Source organism: Sinohyriopsis cumingii, chromosome 13 (assembly GCF_028554795.1).
Source record: "Sinohyriopsis cumingii isolate HCF-2022 chromosome 13, ASM2855479v2, whole genome shotgun sequence".
NCBI lineage: Eukaryota > Metazoa > Mollusca > Bivalvia > Unionida > Unionidae > Sinohyriopsis > Sinohyriopsis cumingii.
Genome location: NC_142973.1, coordinates 31,375,834 through 31,396,662, shown reverse-complemented (window position 1 = coordinate 31,396,662; position 20,829 = coordinate 31,375,834). Strand labels below are relative to the sequence as shown.

Sequence of the window (20,829 nt, the reverse complement as noted above, 5' to 3'; positions counted from 1 at the left end):
CAAGTACCAGTAAATGAAAATGACACTCTCAGTCGTTAACAGAAGCTTTAAAGATTTGTTTATGGAATAATGACAATAAGTGACTTTTGTCTGAGGTTGTTCATGCGTTACAACTGATCGGTACAGTAAACATTAGTATTTGCCTAGGAAATACTTCATGTTAAAATATTTCAAACATTATAATAAAATACTATACTATTCAGTTATTTATGCGCTACATATGCAAATACTTTGCGCGTTATGTTCGTGTGCTTTAAATATGCTTTGATTCTTAAAAGTTCATACATGAACATTTAAAAAACTTTAAAATTTAAATTTATACTTGGAAACTAGTTCATGATCAATCAATAAAGCTGATATATTTGCTGTCAGAGAATGGGCCAATAAATTATTCAGTGGATCGGAAATTGGTTTAAAGAAATGTCTTGATAACATAATATACACAAAAGTCTTAAAATATTATTTAACTAAAATAAATCAGATAAATAGTTCAAACACATTTCTCACTTATGTCAGTTTTAAATTGCCATGTAGAAGCAAGGATATTAATAGGTAGTGATGTGCGATGCGAAACATGACATTTTCATTTTCATGAATTAAGTTTATTAAAATGATTTCTTCATTCAATAATGTCTGATCAGATTAGGTTTTCAATGAGTTATATGTCTGTACCTAGTCGGAGTTATAAGGAAAGGATCAATGACGCATGACTGCAGATAGGATACGAAGGTTTTTTTTGTGAAGTAGGCTTAATCTTTTTTGGACAACAACTAAAGCTAGTCCTATTAAATAACTCTAACCTTCTATACAACGAGTTTGTTTGAATGAGAAGTTTAGCTATTGCGACTTGAACTTTCCTTGCAAAAAGGGGAGTAAACATTTGCATATCTAATGCAAACATTTGATGTTTCACAGAACAAACAAAAAATCATTCTAGTGACTGCATATCGTTTTATGACGCATTGCCATCTTCACGATACTACATTGCATCTATACCTATGCAGCCTTTTATATATACATATTATGTACTGTATTTTGCTGTTTTGGGACACTTGTTTTCAAAGTTGCTTTAGATTCATACCAGAGACAGAAAAACCTTAAGAACAATTTGAGTGCTTTGAAAATGTACAAATTCGTTTAAGAATTTGAATCTATTTTATGGAAAAAGAGCTAATAAAACCACTCGTTTCAGGTGTGGAAATGTATACACGCAGATGTATTTGATTTGCTGATTGCCAAGAAAGCTTAACAACTGTAAAAATACCCATGCGCACAATAAGAACTTCTCAACATATTATCAAAAAAGAGTAAAATACGTTAGGTAATTAAGTGGAGGCCTTGGGTTAGTTAAAACATTGATCAATAACCTGAAGGTGTCACGGAATTATGTGTACTTAATATGTGTGCAGTATACATTGATTCTATATCTTAAAATTTGTAACAGAAAAAAGTGAAACCAACAATTTGAGTAAAATGAACACTTCATTTCGCTACAATACAAAATGAAAATTCAAATGACACTCACAATATTGTGAATTAAATTTCAAGTAATCCTAATCTCCTTTTAAAATCCAACGATATAGAATGTTTCGAGTCAATTACAACATTCTCGAATGGCCTGGTTAAACACATTGATGCAATAAAGAATCTGTTCGAATCAGCTCACTACAATGCAAAGAAATTTAATAAGCGAAAAGTCAATGAGTAACTCAGATGATTTTGTAAATAAATAATTTATCTTGAATCATACCGGTTTGAACAAGACAACTGTGAACTCTATTATAATTGAATTCCGATAGACTGACATAAAACAAGAATTATTTGTTTATAAAATCCCTATTTATACACATTTTTACTTAACCTATATAGTAGCAGAATGTAAATCATTCCAAAGGAAAACCCTAGATTAATTGCAAACAATGGCCTTGAACTCAAATGCTTTGCAAACATTCTGTTTACAACTTGCAAACAGAAACAAATTTAGCTATGAAAGCATTATGTATACAACTTGCATTCATAGAAAAAATATAGCTATGTTTGTAACTTACAATCATGGACATAAGTTAGGCACATAATATACACATATACATAACAACATGAACGAAAAGGTGCTCGGGTGGTTTATCTGTCTTTAGATTTTCCAAAATACGGAGTTTAGTTTACCCAGTGATGGCGTTTACCTTAAGATCTCTAACAGTGGACTTCACCATAAAAAGGGGACTTATAGAATAAAGGCTAACGGTATTATCAGAACAAATTGAGTTTTGTCAGGAAGCTGTCCACTTTACTGAAGCAATCTTCAGCCATAGATGTCTGTGAAATATATAATTGCATTCCTTGTCTGCTGTGTGTATCATGTGATAAAATTGTTTGATACTTTGAATGTTCCAGTATTTATTATAAATTTTACAGTTAGTCAGGCCTATGTCATATACATCTATGCTACTGGATAGACTATAATATGTTTCTCAAGTTAGTCATTTTATAAGTGAACAGACAAATTGAATTTATTTATAAGTTGAATGTATTAAAAGTTTAGAAGATGTTCCAGTTGTTAGAATTCATTGGGTCTATCCTTGTCGGATTCAAATTGAAATACGAACCTGGATATTATAATAATAATTTCGTACAGTAGTTCTGATGAAATGATTTCATATTTAAGGAAGCAAATTCATGTCCGCGTATGCTTAATTTGTATCATTGCATTTTAAACTTGACCGTGCATTGTGCACTGCACGGCTCTAGTCGTGATATCTTTAGCTGATTTTGGATGGAGTGGTTATGGATCGTATTTTATTATATGCTCATTTTATTCTCCGTTAACTTTACATTGTCAGAATCGTTCGATATTGTACGATATTGCACACCTTCATAGTGCATTCACGTTCATAAAGGAACTACTTTCTATTGTAAACAAACAATAGACGCAGACGCCAGCACTTTTGATTGTAAACAAATCATGTACACCCGCGTTGTAGGCGCTTTACCTTTTGGTTGATTCAATTTGTTTCTGAATGAAGTAAAGCAGATGTTTCGTGGACTGACACATTCCAGCTGTTTTGGCACATTCCGCGTTAACGTTTTTGACACAGTGTTTCGGATTTAGGTTAGCTATACACTTGACGCCAGAAAGGGTCCTTACAAATAACATACAAGTGACAATGGGTAAATTGTATCCTTTAGCTGGTAATACGAATGGCAAAAAATATACTTGTAGTTTTACATCCTGAATTTTCTCAAAATGTACTTTCTTAATTCTGCAAATCCGAATTACATGAGCCATGCCATAGGTTCTCAATCTTGATTACACATTTCGAAATTGTAATGTAATTTCGAATATGAGTGCAGTTACATCCCCCTTACTGAACTCAAAATGAAATAAGCATTAAATTCCATAGCGTCTTTTTGATAATTGCAATTGAAAGACTTCATATTTTTCCCACATTATGATTTCAAACATTCAGTGGCAGAAGGAGAAACCCATTTGCAGATGTCACATCGCTTCACCCTCGCTTTTTCAATCCCATGTATTTCTTGTGGAATTATCACATATAAATCCAGTCCATAATCACGAAATTTCGTAGAATCGAAAAAAATACCAAAATCTATTCATTTAAGATCAAATGGAAAAGGTGTTGCAATGCGCATTCATTCACAATATGACTCCAAATTTCATTTTTAACTAGACACGCCATTTTCTTTCGAAAGTTATGACGAGCGCGCGACTAAGTTCAACTTTATCTGGGCGGAGTTATGTGCGCAGTAATAATGTTGTTGTTGTGTAATGATGAATCTGCGCATGTGTATTTAGTTTGGAATACGGCATACATTCAGTTACTTTGTTTCTTGTAGTTTATTTTGTTAATGTAATTAAGCATTAGGTAGAATAAGAAAATGACCATATAATTAAAAGGTTACTGCATTTGTATGGGAAAATGTGAACTCGTTTTGTGGAATGGATATACTGCACTCCCAAGGTCGTGCAGTATTTACATCCGAAAAACTCGTTCATATTTTCCCATACAAATGCAGTAACCTGTAAACACGTACGCTGCTATGATGACCTTGAATCAGATCCGTATTGTCTTTCAAGCAGTGATGGAACAAAACTTAGTGAACAAAGGGTCTGCAAGACATACACGGCATCATGATTGATCGTTCGACCGAATGGTAGGTCCTTGACCATTCGTCGATGTCTTGTATACATACGTACGTACGTACACACACATACATACATACATACATACATACATACATACATACATACATACATACATACATACATACATACTATTTGTGGATGAAATGTTCGTGATATTATCATACTAGGTCTATGCTTAAATCCCCTGAGTGACAATATCATACTTTATTCGTATTTGTGTAATTCCTATGCTTTGATACCTTCGTGATAGCTGACATTATGTTAATTTTGTGTTTATATTCTACACATTGATCATTCATGTATCGATGTTGATAGAGCCATAGATCAATCATATTTGTCTGGATGTTCCATGTCTTGATTCCTGTTTTGTTACTCATTTGAAGTACACGTTCACATTAGTTCCAGTTAGGAATGATAGTATTATTATAATTAATATACGTTTATATCAAATAATAGAAACGATAGCTGAAATATTATTTTCAATTTTCCCAATGAATATCATGTTCCAGTTGTTTTTAAATGTTTCAAGAATGTAAATTTTCTATTCAGTTGTCATGGCTACAATGAATGAAGCAACATAAAAAGAGAGCTATGTTTGTTATGTTAACTAGGTTGTTCTCGTTTTTTGTTGCTGAAGGAAGCTTCTATTATCTGAAAAGGCAAATAATAATAAGCAGAACATTTTACAACCTCAAGTTTTCCCACCAGATATTGTCTTCTTCATATAATCTGTTGATTTCCATGTTTCATGAATTATACATGCTTTTTGTATATTGTGCAAGATTAGATTTTAAATACTTTACAGTAACTCAACAGAAACTCAATCTTCACTGTTTGCTCTTGGAATATTTAGGTAAGTAACATAGTACCATTGCCATGGACATAAACAGGAAGCTTTGGAAGGTTTTTCGTTATCACTAACACAAATATGATGTCACCCATTTACAGTAGCAATATAATAGTTATTACTAACACAAAAATTACATCACAAATATACAATAGCAATATAATATTAAAATGGATACTAAGTGTATGGGTTTTATCTACACTTCGACCTTTGGCATTCTAATTCTGATTCGTGAAACATTCATAATCATTCAGAAAAAAATTAAAATAAAATTGATGACACAATCAATTTTTGCTGTCTGTTCACCAGTAATGAAGGAAAGTCTGAATTAACCTTGATGAATAATTTAATGGTTTGGTATGGTTTATGTAACATTGAAACATTTTCCAGATACTCAAATGGATAATGATTTAGATCACACTCCAACTCTCGAAACATTATTAAATGCTATATTTAAAATCTAGACAAATTCAAAATAGTTTATTCCTAAAATTTGCTATTTGATGCTCTCCAACTTTCCAGAGGACACTTTCCATCTGAATTTAAAGGAAGACTGTTAAAAATATTTATATCTGTTAATTGTACTGCTCTTTCTTATTGCTGAACCATATATTCATTTGGGGGAAAATATTTATCCATTGAGAGAGTGGAACGGATGCGAATGCAAAGAGCTACCGACGGTTTAACTAACGTCGTCCAGATCGTCTTATTTCGACCGCTCCAGTCGCCTAGTGGTAAGAGCGTCCGCCGCGGATGCGGGAGGCCGTGGGTTCGATCTCCGGCCGAGTCGTACGAAAGACGTACAAAAATAGTACTAACAGCTGCCTCGCTAGGCGCTCAGCATTAAGAGGTTAGTGTTAGGACTGGTCGGCCTGGTGCCATGATAATTTTGCTGTGTGGGACATCATGCTACATGTCTGAGGCATGATGCCCCAGTGCTAGACATCACTATAAACTGTCACACTGCAGACATCTTAGCGATGTGACAGAAAAATTGTTAAAGCTACGTTAAAAATCAAAATCACACACACACACACACACACACACACACACCGTCTTATTTCAGTACCACAGCATCTGCATATTTTGAAGAAACAAGTTATATTAGTTTGTGATGATAACTGATGATATTGATATTTATTTGCTGTTCCTAGTCACAAAGATCCTTGATTTTCAAATGAACAATTGTAAATGATAGTATCGGACATCAAGACGCCTTAAAAATGGAATATGTAAACACAAAAGAAAACATAAAGAAAGAAACGTTGCGGATTAATTCTAGGTGATGTCAAGAATTTTAGAACTAGGTAGAAATAAGGTCTTAAAGTCGGAAGAATTTTTTAATACACCAAATGAGAGATATCAGAAAAGTATCATGACAGAAGTGAAAATGATTGTCAGCATCATTGGCAGCATCGACCGTAGACTAAAACAATATGTCTTATGTGCATTTACTATATTGTTTTATGCCAGAAGTCGTTTTGGAACAATCTTTCCTCACATTCATGGAAGAATGAATAAATCTGAGCCTCGTTGTAGCTGTTGTGGGAGAGGAGGTATGCTCCGAAAATGTACAGGATGCCATAAGGTAGCCTATTGCTCAAAGGACTGCCAAAGAAAGGACTGGATTAAGGGACATAGTGATACCTGTAAGAATGAAGCACAACCTAAGGTGTCCACGCTGTATAGCCCTAAGGTAAACCCTACTCTTAAGCAACAAACCGTTCCAGAATCAAGCATCGATAGAACCGAAGAAAACCCATTTGACACGCACCCATCACATGCAAGTTCTGGCCATACTTCAAACACTGCAAATGCGCATGAGCAGGACACAGACGACAACTCTTTGGGAAATGCAGAAGCGCAAAATTCTATTTCCACTTCTTGTTCCGCAGTCCAAAAACGAAATGAAAAAGAGGACCTAGTTAAGAAGTGTTTTGCTTGTAAATCGACAATACATGTAAAATTCTGCTCTGGATGTAAAAAGATATATTACTGCTCGACGGAATGCCAAAGAAATGACTGGGGGCGCCACAAACTGGAATGCATGGAGGTATGTTCCGATTCCATTTCTTCTCCCGTATCGCCTTTTATCTTTATTATTGTGATACGTACGAAATATATTCAGTATCTCTTTAGGAAAATATTCTGAAAGTTTGCACATTTTGCTCATTATTCCTTCGTCGATAATGATAAAATCGCTGACAGACGTGTTTTTAGTGATCATACTTATCGTATATATTGTACTGAATCATTCTATGATATTTTTAGTCAATTTTTACCAGTCTATAGGACCTATCGTAAATACATTATTGAGTGGATAATATCTTTATTATCGAACTCGATCTAACTAGATTTGTATTCCTAAAACATGCATATCACCACTGTTGACTATATAGTCAAACAATTTCAAATATTTACAACAAACTGAAGAATATGATATAAATGAATGAGCTGTTAATTAGGGTAATTCAAATACAGACGAATATGCATATCCCGATATGGAATTGAATTTGTCAACAGGATGTTTGGAGTTAATTTAGATCCGGAATCCAGGAACAGGAGCAATTGAAATTTAAGTCTGACTTAACACTGATCATTCAAACATTTTAAATCAAGACTTAAAGACGTAAGTTACTAAAATTGTGACAAGATCACATCGGTCTACCTGAAGTGAATTTCGCTTTAACTTGCTATCAATACCCCTCAAAACGTTTAAGTCGAATTAATAATCAATCTGTGCCCAAACTATTTAAAATTTGCCAGAATGGTCTGATATTGTACTCATTTGATTTAATGTTTCTATCTTAATTGTTTTTCCTCGTCATGCAAATTGTTGTTTTCTCAGAAAGTCTAAATCGAAAGTAAAAAAGAAGTTTCACAGATTTTTAAAAATGTCTGTCATGACGAGATAATCTAATTAGACCATTTATATGTAAATACAAATATGTCTAATAATTTCATATCTACTCAAAGTGTATTTTGAAGAATAAAAGTATTGCTAAGGAGATGGTTGAAGCAGGAAAAAAACGATAAAAATACATTAAAACGCATAGAGGTGATGTTTACTGCATATTTCAACATCCATTTTTTACAGGTGGAAGGGAAAATAGAAACAGAGGGGTTCAAGAGACATCAAGCAATGGGAAATGCTACTAGGAATGTTGGGATTGCTTCAGACTGGAGTATACCAAGTTGGTTTGGGTCTTTCCCATTTATCTTCCCTGGAATGTTTACTGGCATGGATGACTCGACCAGATCAACACCCACACAGTCATTTAGCGAGGTGAAAACAATTGTTCAAAGGATGTACCCTTTGCGTCAAATTATTAGCGACATTGATGAACTGCCATCTGAATCTTTTTTCGGTCCACCACTCCCTACAAACAGAGTTCTGCTGGCATTCATGACTAGGGTTTATCCACATCCATTTGGACGTCGTGCGACGTACATTCAGGCAAGTCTCGATCGATCGACACACACGCATGCACACACACATACACATAAACACACACACACACACACACACATATATATATATATATATATATATACACACACACACACACACACACACACACACACACACATATATATATATATATATATATATATATATATATATATATATATATATATATATATATATATATATATATATATATATATATATATATATATATATATATATGTGTGTGTGTGTGTGTGTGTGTGTGTGTGAGTGTGTGTGTTATAAGTGGCCCGTACATTAATTGAGTTAAACATTATGTCATTCCATCAGGGTCCACAAGGTCAGCACGCAGGCTAGCTTGGTTACAATTCAAACTGTGAGATAATGACTTATTGGCGTCTGTAAGTGATAAATTTATACTGCAAGCAGTGGCGTACTAGGGTCAACCGCCCCGTCCGCCCTCCCCCGCCTCCCGTTCGTACGCTACTGACTGAAACCATCCATTGTAGTACCATAGGAATGCACAGCAAGGAGGTGTCACTTGAATAGAAACAGACGATATTACTTTGATATTAATAGAGTTTTACTTGCAGGAATATAAGTCCGCTTGGTATCAGGCGGAGACTACCCTTAGAGCGTTGCGTTCGTTCCGATTATTTTTCTAGCTATCATAATTTCTCCTTCACGGCCATTTTGAGGTAACTGTCATTTGCCTATGTTAGATCAGAACCGTGTATCTGAAGGTTGTCGGTTTACTGCACGTGCAGCTGTATATCATTTTAATGAACTTTATTTTTTCGGGGTTAAATGTATTGGTAGTTTCAAAAAACCTGAATAGTTTTGATAAAATATTTAGAACTTTTCAAATAACGTTTGTAATGCATTGCTCATGATATGCTTAAAATCTATTTCCACCCTAGCTGATGCCCATGTCATTTATGGTCGTATGTGGTAAGCATAGTGTGCCTGCAGTGGAATGTATTTTACTGTGGTAAGAAATGAGGAGTGATGACTAACCTCTATACCTTCGATGATTCTGCGTTCGAGATGTGGAGAAACGATTTAAGCCATAATGCGTACGTTGGTGCTAAACCTAAACCAATTGTTCACATCGCCTCTATTGCGATTTATATAAGGCTGTAACTTGAGATGAGATGCGATCTCTTAATAGTAGAAAGGTATATAATTTTATTGGCAAACAATTTTGTTCTAAATTTACCTCTGCTCAGTTCTCGGACATGGTGAGATACTATGCCGAAACGTATGTGCTTTCATGCATGCTTTCTCGTAGGTAGTCCTAGTTTCCTCTGACCCTGGTCACACTTTTTGATATTCGGACATTTATGTTGGGGTGTAGGGTCAGAGTTCATTCCCTATCGAATAGCTGGAATTCGCCGACACCTATTGGTGTCGGCATGGGGTAGCCGCTAACTAGCCGGCCCAGCAAACTTGAACGATCTTTCATCGAGATATACCTGCATGACATAGATAGGAATATGATGCATTTTCTCAAAAATCGTGAGCATATCATTCGTCATGTCTTTAATCCGCTGACAGACGAGACGAAAGTACGACGTTGCTGAAATTTGTCCTGGATCTGGCCATTTGCATTCCAAGTCACATAACTATACAAATCTCGCAACATACATGCCAGTGACATCAAATGTCATATAGTCACGTGATAGCGACCATAAACAAATTTCCAAAATTGTTGTACATAGAATTTGGACATGTTATATAGTAGTCACTTAATGTTTGTAAATAAATATAATGCACACTTAATTCTCAACATATTTATTCTGAGAACAACGACCAGAAACCTGTCGGTATCGCAGCAGGGTGGAAAAAAACATTTTCAAGAAGTACCGAGCACGTGTCAGCGATGTTTTTGTTGGTGTCACGTGGATAACTGATTGACATGTGCTCTCTGCGTAGTGAATCTGGTTTCTTCAAATTGTTGAAACATTTACAGATTTTTGGTCGTTGTTATCACAATAAATATTTTGAGAAGTTTATGTTTTGTATTTTTGTATAAACATTACGTGACTTTATAAGTTCAAGTTGTTTCCCTACAGCGACACTAGAAATGGTGTATTGTTGATATCACGTGACTGTATGACCTCTGATGTCATACAGAGAGTTGTGTAGTCTCTAGGAATGCAATTGGCGAGATCCAGGTCAAATTTCAGCAACGATGTACTTTCGTCTCGTCTGTCAGCGGATTAAAGACATAACGAATGCTATGATCGCAATTTCTGAGAAAATACATCATATTCCTATCGATTTCATGCAAGTATATTTTGATGAAAGGTAGTTCAAGTTTGCTTGGCCGGCTAGTAAGCGGCTACCCCATGCCGACACCAAATGGTGTCGGCGAATTCCAACTTTTCGATAGAGTATGGGCTCTGACCCTACACCCCAACATAAATTTCCAAATATCAAAACTGGGGTGACAAGGGTCAGAGTAAATTCGGACTATCTCGTAGGGTTACATGATGACAGGTGAAATAGCTAGTAGACTACAGTATTAATAATCCACTTGATAACTGCGAATCGGCCTCGATACTGCCACTAAATCAAACGCAGACTTCAAGGACAACATCGAATGCTGACTTAAATAGATTGTCTACCGACTCTTCCACAAAGTGATGACACGTATGAAAATAACACAAATGCATCGATAGAGTCTTGATACAGCAGAACATTTAAACTCTTAAGACTTAACGGAATAATCGAAAGTGTGCACACTGAATGGTCACTAAAAATGGTCCTACATATCAGCAAAGGGAAGATAATAGCATCTTGGATTGAAAGACGAAAGTTAAAGGTCACTGGCCACCTATATTGTAAAAACGTGTGATATTATTATAGTCATAAAAATGCATTTGTTATGTATGTACACCATACAAATGTTTAATTTGACTTAAAAATCCGCTTCTTAAAATGAAAAAAGTATTCGACTATTTCCTTAAACAATCGGTAGTTTCCGCGTGCCAAAAACAATTATGATATACATTTATCCTTTCTATTCAACCTAACCATTCAAGTGTTTAATTTCCCCGCGTAAATGTCTATGTGACATATCTTGCGATCGTGCTTTTGTAAAGCAAATATGATGCATTGTGTTGCATACGGATGTAACCAAAAGAGTGATGCTGGGACAAAGGGGCTCTTTCTTTTTCCGAAAGACGCTGTTTATCAGAAGAATAAAAAGTGGATATAAGCTGAGGGATAGAATAGGGTGAGGGATATGAAAGTAGTACCATTCATGCCGGATTATAGTCAATTTGGCCCAAAGACAATTCGTCCCAAGACAATTAGCCACAAATTGGGCCAAAATTAAGACAATTGTACCAACTTGAAAGACAATTCGGCCCAACTTAATAGTTTGAACACGTTCTTTTTCTTCAAATAACAAGTATATACTTTGTAATATATATATATATATATATATATATATATATATATATATATATATATATATATATATATATATAAAATTTATGAATGACAAAATGATTTTGACAATTTTTAAAGGTCGTAAAATAGAATAAGTTTAGGAAAAAATTGAACAAACAAACTAAACTATCTTGATATTCTTTAAAACAAAATGACCAGACTTCGTAACGTACACATATATGAGAGAAAACACAAACTGACATATCTTGCTAATTCTAATTAAAATATCTATATACATTTATTTTGTATGCTATATATATATATATATATATATATATATATATATATATATATATATATATATATATATATATATATATATATCTGCACAGTGACATTTTCTCTTTAAGCCTTTCGGTCAAATTATCAATATTGATTTATAAAACAATAATACTTAACAGATAATATTCTACATACTGCGTATACATAAGAGTAGCGTACATAAGATATTATAGCAAATATATTTAATTTTAGGCTTCACGTTGTAACACTGCTGCATATAATACACATTCGATTGCACGAGAGAGAGAGAGAGAGAGAGAGAGAGAATAACGATGAGCATTTTGTCAGTGTTTAGCTGCTGCAATATGATACTCTTACCAGTTAATTTTATTGTTTGTTTTTATTTTTCAAGTTGATGTCTTAGTGTGTGCGCGCATAAACTGAAAGCTTGTCATGACTAGTTAGTATTGTCAATCATATTTGTTTTATTATTCCATACAAATAAGAAAGTAAATAATTTTGTGTTGAATTTGTGCTCCCCCTCATGTATGGTACAATAAAATAGATTAAATAAAAGCAATAATTTTAAAATAAAATGAAAGAAACTAACCTTGTATTGTTATTATTTATTTCTTCTTTCTTTTCATCATGCGAAATGTATTAAAGAAAAATATATATCAACGAACTCCGTATATGTAGCTGATGCCGGCCGACTGTAGTTGTATCGCTTATGTCCGATAACAAAATCACACAAGATACGAGAATATCAACGACTGCTTGAAGGCACATGCCATTCACGCATGATAAATTATAAGGTGCAAAATGACCAAGATCGTATTGTATCCAGGTTAAATATACGACTGTATGTCGCACATAAAAATCATTATTTTAAAATACATTAACTGTGAGTCCAAATGATAACATTTTCGCTAGCATGGGTTACAAAATTATTATTAAAGCAATTTATTGCTGTATATACTATTTACCCTGTAAACATCTATTGATTACATATGGCAAACAAAAAGAATCCCGGGTGATGAATAAACATAACTGGCAGCGAGCAATAAACTCCTTGCTTAAACTTACCCAAAAGATATCAGATACTTCGGATTTTTTAAATGTGCCGATTGTTTTTCTATGAAGTCGGCCGACATAAAGAAACCAATTTCGGTTCCTTTGGATTCTTTTCCGCGTACCCATTTCTTTTTTGTTTACAAAGTCGGCCGACATAGGGAAGCCAGCATTAATTCCTTTTTACCTGTATTATCAGGAATTTTGAAAATAAATTGAAACAATGGAACAGTTTTGAAAGCGACACAATCTATTGTGTCGTGCACGCACATCGATATAAGGCTGAACAGTAAATTAGTTCTAAATAGTTTCATCTAAATATTCCATTTCCATAAGTTATTGTGTTTTAATTTCCGACAACAAGAAGCATGTACTTCGTCTTGTGGGGATAAAAATGTACGTCATTTCTGGTTGGCGTCCTTTACAGGTGGGAAATACTATCTAAGGGGAAGTAACAGCGTTGTATACTTCTATTTCGAGTAATTACATTATTTTTTCTTCTCTATGCTTGATAATTATTTTGTGCGAGTATAACTACTTTTAATCATGTAATGCAAATCTGATGTAAAAAGAAAACTGTAGGAGTACGGCCGGTGACCTTTAAGTTGAGGAAATAATTCCTCAAATAAACGTAAAGAAATACAATAGTTTGAAAATAAATATAACGTCTCTATTGATCTTGATAAGAATGTGGTCAACTTTGATTATGTGACTACTTAACATAAATATAGCTTCTTAATTATTAGTTTACTGTTACAATCACTGTGATGTTTGGGTCTCTGTCTCATGTGGCTTACTATCTGGTTGATATTAATAATACATCAACGAGTTATCATCGGATGACCAGCAAACGTTTGGTTATGAAAAAAGTTAAGATGCTTAGGTTTTGTTAAAATTAGCATTAAACAAAATTTTAAAGAAGCTAGTGCATAAATTCAAAGTTTATAACTTTCTTTTTTTTAACGCTTAACAGTACAAATGCTTAATGTCCTGTGTTTAACTTGCTTTCACCTTTCCTATAAATGACGTCCACTTTAAATGTATCTTTGAAAAAAGAAAACGAAAAGCAGCCACGGTATAGAAATAATGCGTTGTAAATACTTTTTTCCAATCTGTCTTTCAGGACAAGAAGGGACAGGAGTCATATTGTATTTTCTATCTGGATATTCCCATTCCCTTTCCATTTTTTTCGTGGGATGATATCAGGCCCGGACGGTACATATGTATAGAGGAAGCGTTTATTCACGGATTCTTGGACGGAACCGTTGGTATAAGGATAGAGGATCCCAGTTGCGTCAGAGTCCTAAAGATCTAATTATGTTACTGCTACTGCTACTACTACTACTTCTACTACTAGACTTTGAACGGACATGATTAAGATGCCATATAATTAAATTAAATAATTTTCGAGAGAGCTTTGTCATCTGTAGAACACTGAGGCCTAAAGATCGTTTTTGTTCAGGTTTTTATATAGACAATAAACGTAGAGTTCAGAAGGAATGAAATAAGTCACTTCTCTAATTCTGATAATAATGCGAAATTGGATAGATTTGGCACGAGTATAAGCTTTTACTTTGTTGACACTGACAGGCAAGACGGTAATAAATCGACCCTAAATGTAAACGTTTTGAATGTCAGTTCGAAAATTTCATCTAAATGGAACTGGTACCTTGAGATTTTTTATATAAAAATTTATGTTTTCTTTTTATTATACAGTTAGTCGGCATTTCAACGCTTTCTGCTCTGGTGTAAATCGAAAATACAAATGTTTTAGGAAAACGTATTTATAATTTCAAAAAGTTGTGACTCTGAATAGAGCGTCAAATGCTAATTACAACTGAATAGCCTATTGTGTTAATAGATTATAATTTTTATATGTATAATTACGACTCTATGGTCTTAAAACAAGTAAATGAAAAGAGTGAGAAGCAACAAGCGTTATAAAATTCAAGAAATAATTTATTTCCCTAAAAAAATAAAGTGAAGATGTATAAAAAGTAACTTAGAGTATTGCGAATGATATCCCTCAAACATCCTAGAATTACAGAACCATGTCCTAATAATTAAAGTTCTGAATAAACGTTAATCGAAATCTAAATTAAAACCAACGCTGAAAGTGTTGATGTGCCTGTGATGGCCGATGTCATGGTCATATACCAACAATCAATTGTTGAATCACAATCATACAATCCAAGAATTAAATATTTATTTAAAATTTCACCATAAATTCAAGTCTTTATTTCCACAAAAGCGTCATTTTCATTTGAATACAGACTGCTTAGTAACGAAAATAAAAGCTATATCACAGATAATCAGCGATTACTGATTGTGATACACTTTTATTTGACAGCGAACTATACTCAGCCAAACAACCAACCCCCGAATTTCCAACAACATTTTGCTACAAAATGAAGTGCAGAAATTTCTTATTAAAAGAAAATCATTCAGAAACACACGATTAATTTCCGTTCTAATATTACAACAGATATAATAATTACTTACCGGACGATACCAACGATACCAACGCTATCCCTCTGCTCTTATCCTTCCGTCATCTATCATTTCATATGTACCGCATCAGCCTTTACTATTTCCAGAACTCTAGCCCGCATGCTCGTTAATTACATATTTCTGTGTGCAATGGAGAGGAACATTAAACTGGAACAACATGTTTCAAATACGTTTGCCCTGATTATACAATTGTAATATCCTTAGCACCAGAATATATTTAAACTAATCATTTTAGACAAATCATAAAGTTCATAATAGTTTTAGTTAAACATTTTTTTTAAAAATCTTTTGTACAGTCTGAAAGTACTGTTTAAAATTTAGAATTAGTTACACTTTTGAAATTATTACAAACAATTTTGATCTTTATTGCCATGTTTAATTTAAATATTATATTCATTTTATTTTCTTGTGCCACTTTTTTCTTATTTGCTATTTTAGTTCAATTGTTTCATTGTTTAGTCTCCTTTTACTCTTTCAGTTTGCTTTTGTTCATCCTATTCTTCAACATTTATTCTGGAGCCCCGAGTGGCCGAGTGGTCTAAAGCGCTCTCCGTTACGGATCACTGCCATCTCGCCTCTGTCTGCGTGGTATCGAGTCTCGGATTCGGCCAATGTGGGTATGCGAGAAAGCTTGCCAGTAGCTTCTCGAGGGTCGGTGGTTCTTTCTGGGGATTTCCCGGGTTCTTCCTCCACCATTAATACTGGCCGCCATGTATAGCCTATCGTGTGCTGAAAAGTGGCGTTAAACCCTGCAACAACAACAACAACAACAACATTTATTCAAAAAGTTCATCCTTTTTATTTTAAATTTGTCTTATTAATGTAGAGATGCCACTTTGGAGTTTGCCTATTAGAAGTTGTCCACTCTATTCAAAGTTTATATTTGTGCAAAATATATTTTAAATTTTATTTTTTGTTATGAATTTTGTCTTCGATCATGCAGATTTAAACAATTTATTATTGTTTCAAAGTTTTCCGTTTCAGTTTTGTTTTACGAATAAATGATTTCTGTGTTGTTGTTGTTGTTATTGTTGTGTTATTCTCAGAATGTAAGTATTTTATACTCTACTATTTCGATAAAATATTCCTGAAGATATTTTTGTTCTCCCAATTATGTCTCCATTTTGGAATTTTAGCGTATAATTTTAGTACTGGCTAAAAGATGTCATCTTTGATCAATAAAGATGCGTGTTGACCAGTATGTGTAGTTCTTGATTGGTATATGTGGGTGATCATCTGTAGGTGTTCGTGTTGGCCAGAAAAACTGATGATCAGCAGATGTGGGTAGTGGTCAACAGGTCAATATGTGATGAATAGTAAGACTGTGTTGGTCATTAGATGTGGTTGTTGGTCAGCGTGTGTGGCTGTTTGTCCCCAGTGTGACCAACAATGTTAAATCCACCTTGTCCCCATAATGCCATGAACTGTTAAGCTTATCGATGTTTTTAGCATTGCATTATCCTTGTCGCCTTAGTATCATCTTTTCAAGATGGACGGCAAGAGATTTTGTTGTATATTCCGCATGCGTAGTTTTTGTCACCAAACTGGTAGACTATACTAAACTGCTAGCGCGTGCTTAAGCCATATATGTTCCACTAATGACACATAAATAGTCTTAACTATTTGTCTGCTTTTGTTTAAACAAGAGAAAGAGAGAGCGAGAGAAAGTAAACCTTATTTGCTCCAAAGATGACGTCGTCATTATTTTCCGCTACTGAAGCATTAATTTTTCCACTCTTTATAATCCCTTTGATTGCTTCTTCGAAAGTGAAATGGAAAGAATATGTTGAAGTTACGGGCTCCGAAACGCGTTTCTAGCGGATTTTGCTTTTGGGACAAGTGCGTGCACATGTGAAAACCGGTGAAAAGAGCTACATGCACCATGTTTGCGACTTTACAATGCATCCGTTTTTGAATTACAGAACAGTGGTAGATGCAAAGAAAGTTTTTACTTACTGTTAACTCGATTCAACTTTAGGAATCATATTCCATGCAAGAATTAGACATTGTCTTCTTCACTGCACATACATCGTATACATGCGACTATATTTTCAAAATAGGTAAACTATGCGGCACACGTCAACGCCGAAATATGATTGGCTCAAAAGGTTATTCATATTATCACATGAGTTCGGACTTATCTCAATAATGAATTTTTTTCTAAAATCACACGTTTCGGAGCCCGTAACTTCAGTTTGGTACAACGCACAAAGGTCAATAATGGCATGATGAACAGAAAAATATCTCAGGAGTAAAATAGGCTATATAGTATGGGCGTGTGCCTTTAAAGACGGAAATAGCAGAAGGAAATTGAGGGTCATGAGTGGAACGAAGTATTTGCAAGGTACGTACCTTCGCTTTTATATATTATAATAGAGAGGGTCCTATGTCAGAATGGGTCATGGGGGTAATCTAAGGTATTTTTGTCACTCTGTATGGTGTTTTCCTTCAGATTTTTGTCAACATCAAGCTCACGTCGAGCACCTGTGCAGTTAACTGAAGCGACAATTACAGGGTCTTCGGTCATGGAGTTATGTTTGGATGTATTTTATTACTGTTCATTTTCGCATAGCTCCTTCCTACATCCTCCAACTCCATCCCACCCCATCCCAACCCCCACACACATAGTAAGAACCGTATCAAGAATAAAAAATTAAATCGGCTCATTTTTTCAATATATTAGCAATTCTTACCAAATATAGAAGACTTCTCGCAGAAGTCTGGATGGAGCATTTGTTACTGTTTGCATAATGCAATTAATCAATTATCTGCCACCAAACTATGCACTCACGATTTAAAAGCTTTGAGCAGAAAAAATATTCTGTCATTTATTCAGCATAGTAGCAACTTTCAAATAATATATGTCCTCTGTTAAAAGTCTGGATGGAGCTTTGATTACTATATCCACACTGAGACTTTGCAGTTAACCACCCATCCGCCACCCAATACTGTACTCACGATTTAAAACCTTTGTCGTTTCCTGCTATCTCTTAAATAAACGTGTTATCTATGATCAACATCTCTCTTTAGGTGCAAATAGATTGTAAATTAATTGCCAAGTAAAAATACTGAAATATCAGAAGTAATGGGGAAAGGTGTTCTATTATCACTTCTGAACTTAATACCATTTCTTGTACATGTTCACGTGAAAAACTGACTAACATTCTGAGAAACTATATCTAACAAATCGCCATTAATTAGGAAACGAAGTTTTTCGTACCATCCATGTGCATTCATAGTGGCAAAAGCATACGTCAAAAGTAGTTACTGAATTGTCCTCTTCTTTCTCGTCAGGAACAATAAGGTCATTGTCCTAAAAGGCCACTATAAACTGTGTAACAAAGGACTTAAGCCAATCAAGTAGAGCCTTACGAACAGAAACACGCTCTAGTCGATCATAGCAACCTCACACAGTTCTGTGAAGCTACTGTTTTTACAAAAATGTCTGAGGATGCTTTGATTGCCGCTCTTACTAAAACTTTGTGAGCCCCGAGTGGCCGAGTGGTGTAAAGCGCTCACCGTTCCGGATCACTGCCATCTCACCTCTGTCTGCGTGGCTTCGAGTCCAAGGTTCGGCTAGCGTGGGTACGTGGGAAAGCCTGCCAGGAGCTTCTCGTGGGTCGGTGGTTCTTCCCCGGGTTTTCCAGGGTTCTTCCTCCACCATTTACATTGGCCGCCATGTATAGCCTATCTTGTGCTGAAAAATGGCGTTAAACCTTAGAACAACAACAACAACTAATAATTTTAATTACTGTTTTTATACGAAGATAAATTGCTTATCGTTCCAATTATCTGGTTTTGGTTTCCCTAAAACTACGTCCAAAAGTTTGATCTTTACAGTTCAATTAAACATTTCAACTACAGATGACTATACATATGAACAAATGAAACATAATTCGATATTTTCTTTCTCCAACAATTCCATAACCGTTTAAGTTAATTCCTTTTCTTGTTAGAACTTTATATTTCGTGTCATCTCTTTTCAAATATTTCCCTAATAGCCTCGTGATTGTTGTCTCCCTTTTCCTTTTTTCTTCTGCAACACAGTAATATTTTGCGAAGACTGGAAATCTGTAGCATACATACATACATACATACATACAGCATTACGGCGTGAGGCGGTCCAGGTTATATTTAATACCGTTTGTCCAAAGTATCCATCCTAATTTTAATGCTTATTACGCGAGATATTAGAACAAGGTTGACAAAGCAGTCATTTTGAAATGCATATTATTCATAATTGTAACTTTATATTGCAATCGGAATAAACATTTTCTTTCACTTTCTGAACTTAATGACCTGGTGTTGTTTTTAAATACAGTGAAATTTCAAAAGACACGCACAAATAACGTTAAATGTTCTATTACAAGTCCAAAACTATAGAATGTTCCGACTGAATTGCGAAACTAGTGAAAGTCTTAATGTATCACAGCGATATAATCATATAAACGTTTTTGATAAATGAGTAGAAAACATCGTTTTCCTGCTCAGTAAATCCCTTTATAACTCTGCAATGTGTCAATACCAATAATTTTTTACTTTTGACGCAAAATAATATTTTTCAGAGAAAGCTAAAATGATAAATGATTATAAAATACTTGCAGGATTAGCTATACATGATGTATATAAAGGCCGAAAGGACAGAAGAAAATAGAAGAATAGTTTTAAAATCCCAAATCGGATGGGTTAATGTAATGAATACTGGAATTTAATACGCATCCTCAAAGAAACAGTAGAAATAATAATTACGAATGATGAAAGAATTGCGATCAAATATCTACAATTCCAACACGCATCTCATAATCTTATTTGTTTTGACACAATGATTTATTGGTTGTTAAAAATGGTTATAAAACAGTTAAAGCGGAAAATCCATCCTGTTTATATTGCACATCCTAAGAGACCTTAAACTGAATATGAATGGGAAAAAAAACCCCCACCATATACAGATCTCTAAGGACCTTCATTGGATTTGTTATCTTTATCTTCTGAAGAGTGGAAAAGAAAACCTCGTGTCTAGATGCATAAATGTAATTCTTTTAAGCAAAATTCAAGAAATAATTTATTTCCCTAGAATACAAAGTAAAAATTTAAAACGAACGTACA

The 20,829-nt window shown here is 34.4% G+C and overlaps 1 protein-coding gene across 18 annotated transcripts in view; it reads left to right on the top strand.

Annotated features, from left to right (window-relative positions):
• The window catches only part of LOC149785143 (uncharacterized), a 39,945-nt gene extending 23,205 nt beyond the window's left edge, over positions 1-16,740 (top strand). For 3 of the 18 annotated variants that reach the window (XM_089978908.1, XM_089978910.1, XM_089978911.1), the window contains 5 exons: positions 4,097-4,170; positions 4,968-5,015; positions 6,483-7,062; positions 8,107-8,466; positions 14,336-16,740. In XM_089978908.1, the coding sequence (XP_089835034.1) occupies positions 4,148-4,170; positions 4,968-5,015; positions 6,483-7,062; positions 8,107-8,466; positions 14,336-14,527 (1,203 nt within the window). In that variant the 5' untranslated portion in view covers positions 4,097-4,147 and the 3' untranslated portion in view covers positions 14,528-16,740. The other 15 variants (XM_089978917.1, XM_089978918.1, XM_089978920.1 and 12 more) reach the window with 13 other exon arrangements.
• Positions 16,741-20,829: the final 4,089 nt, after the last annotated feature.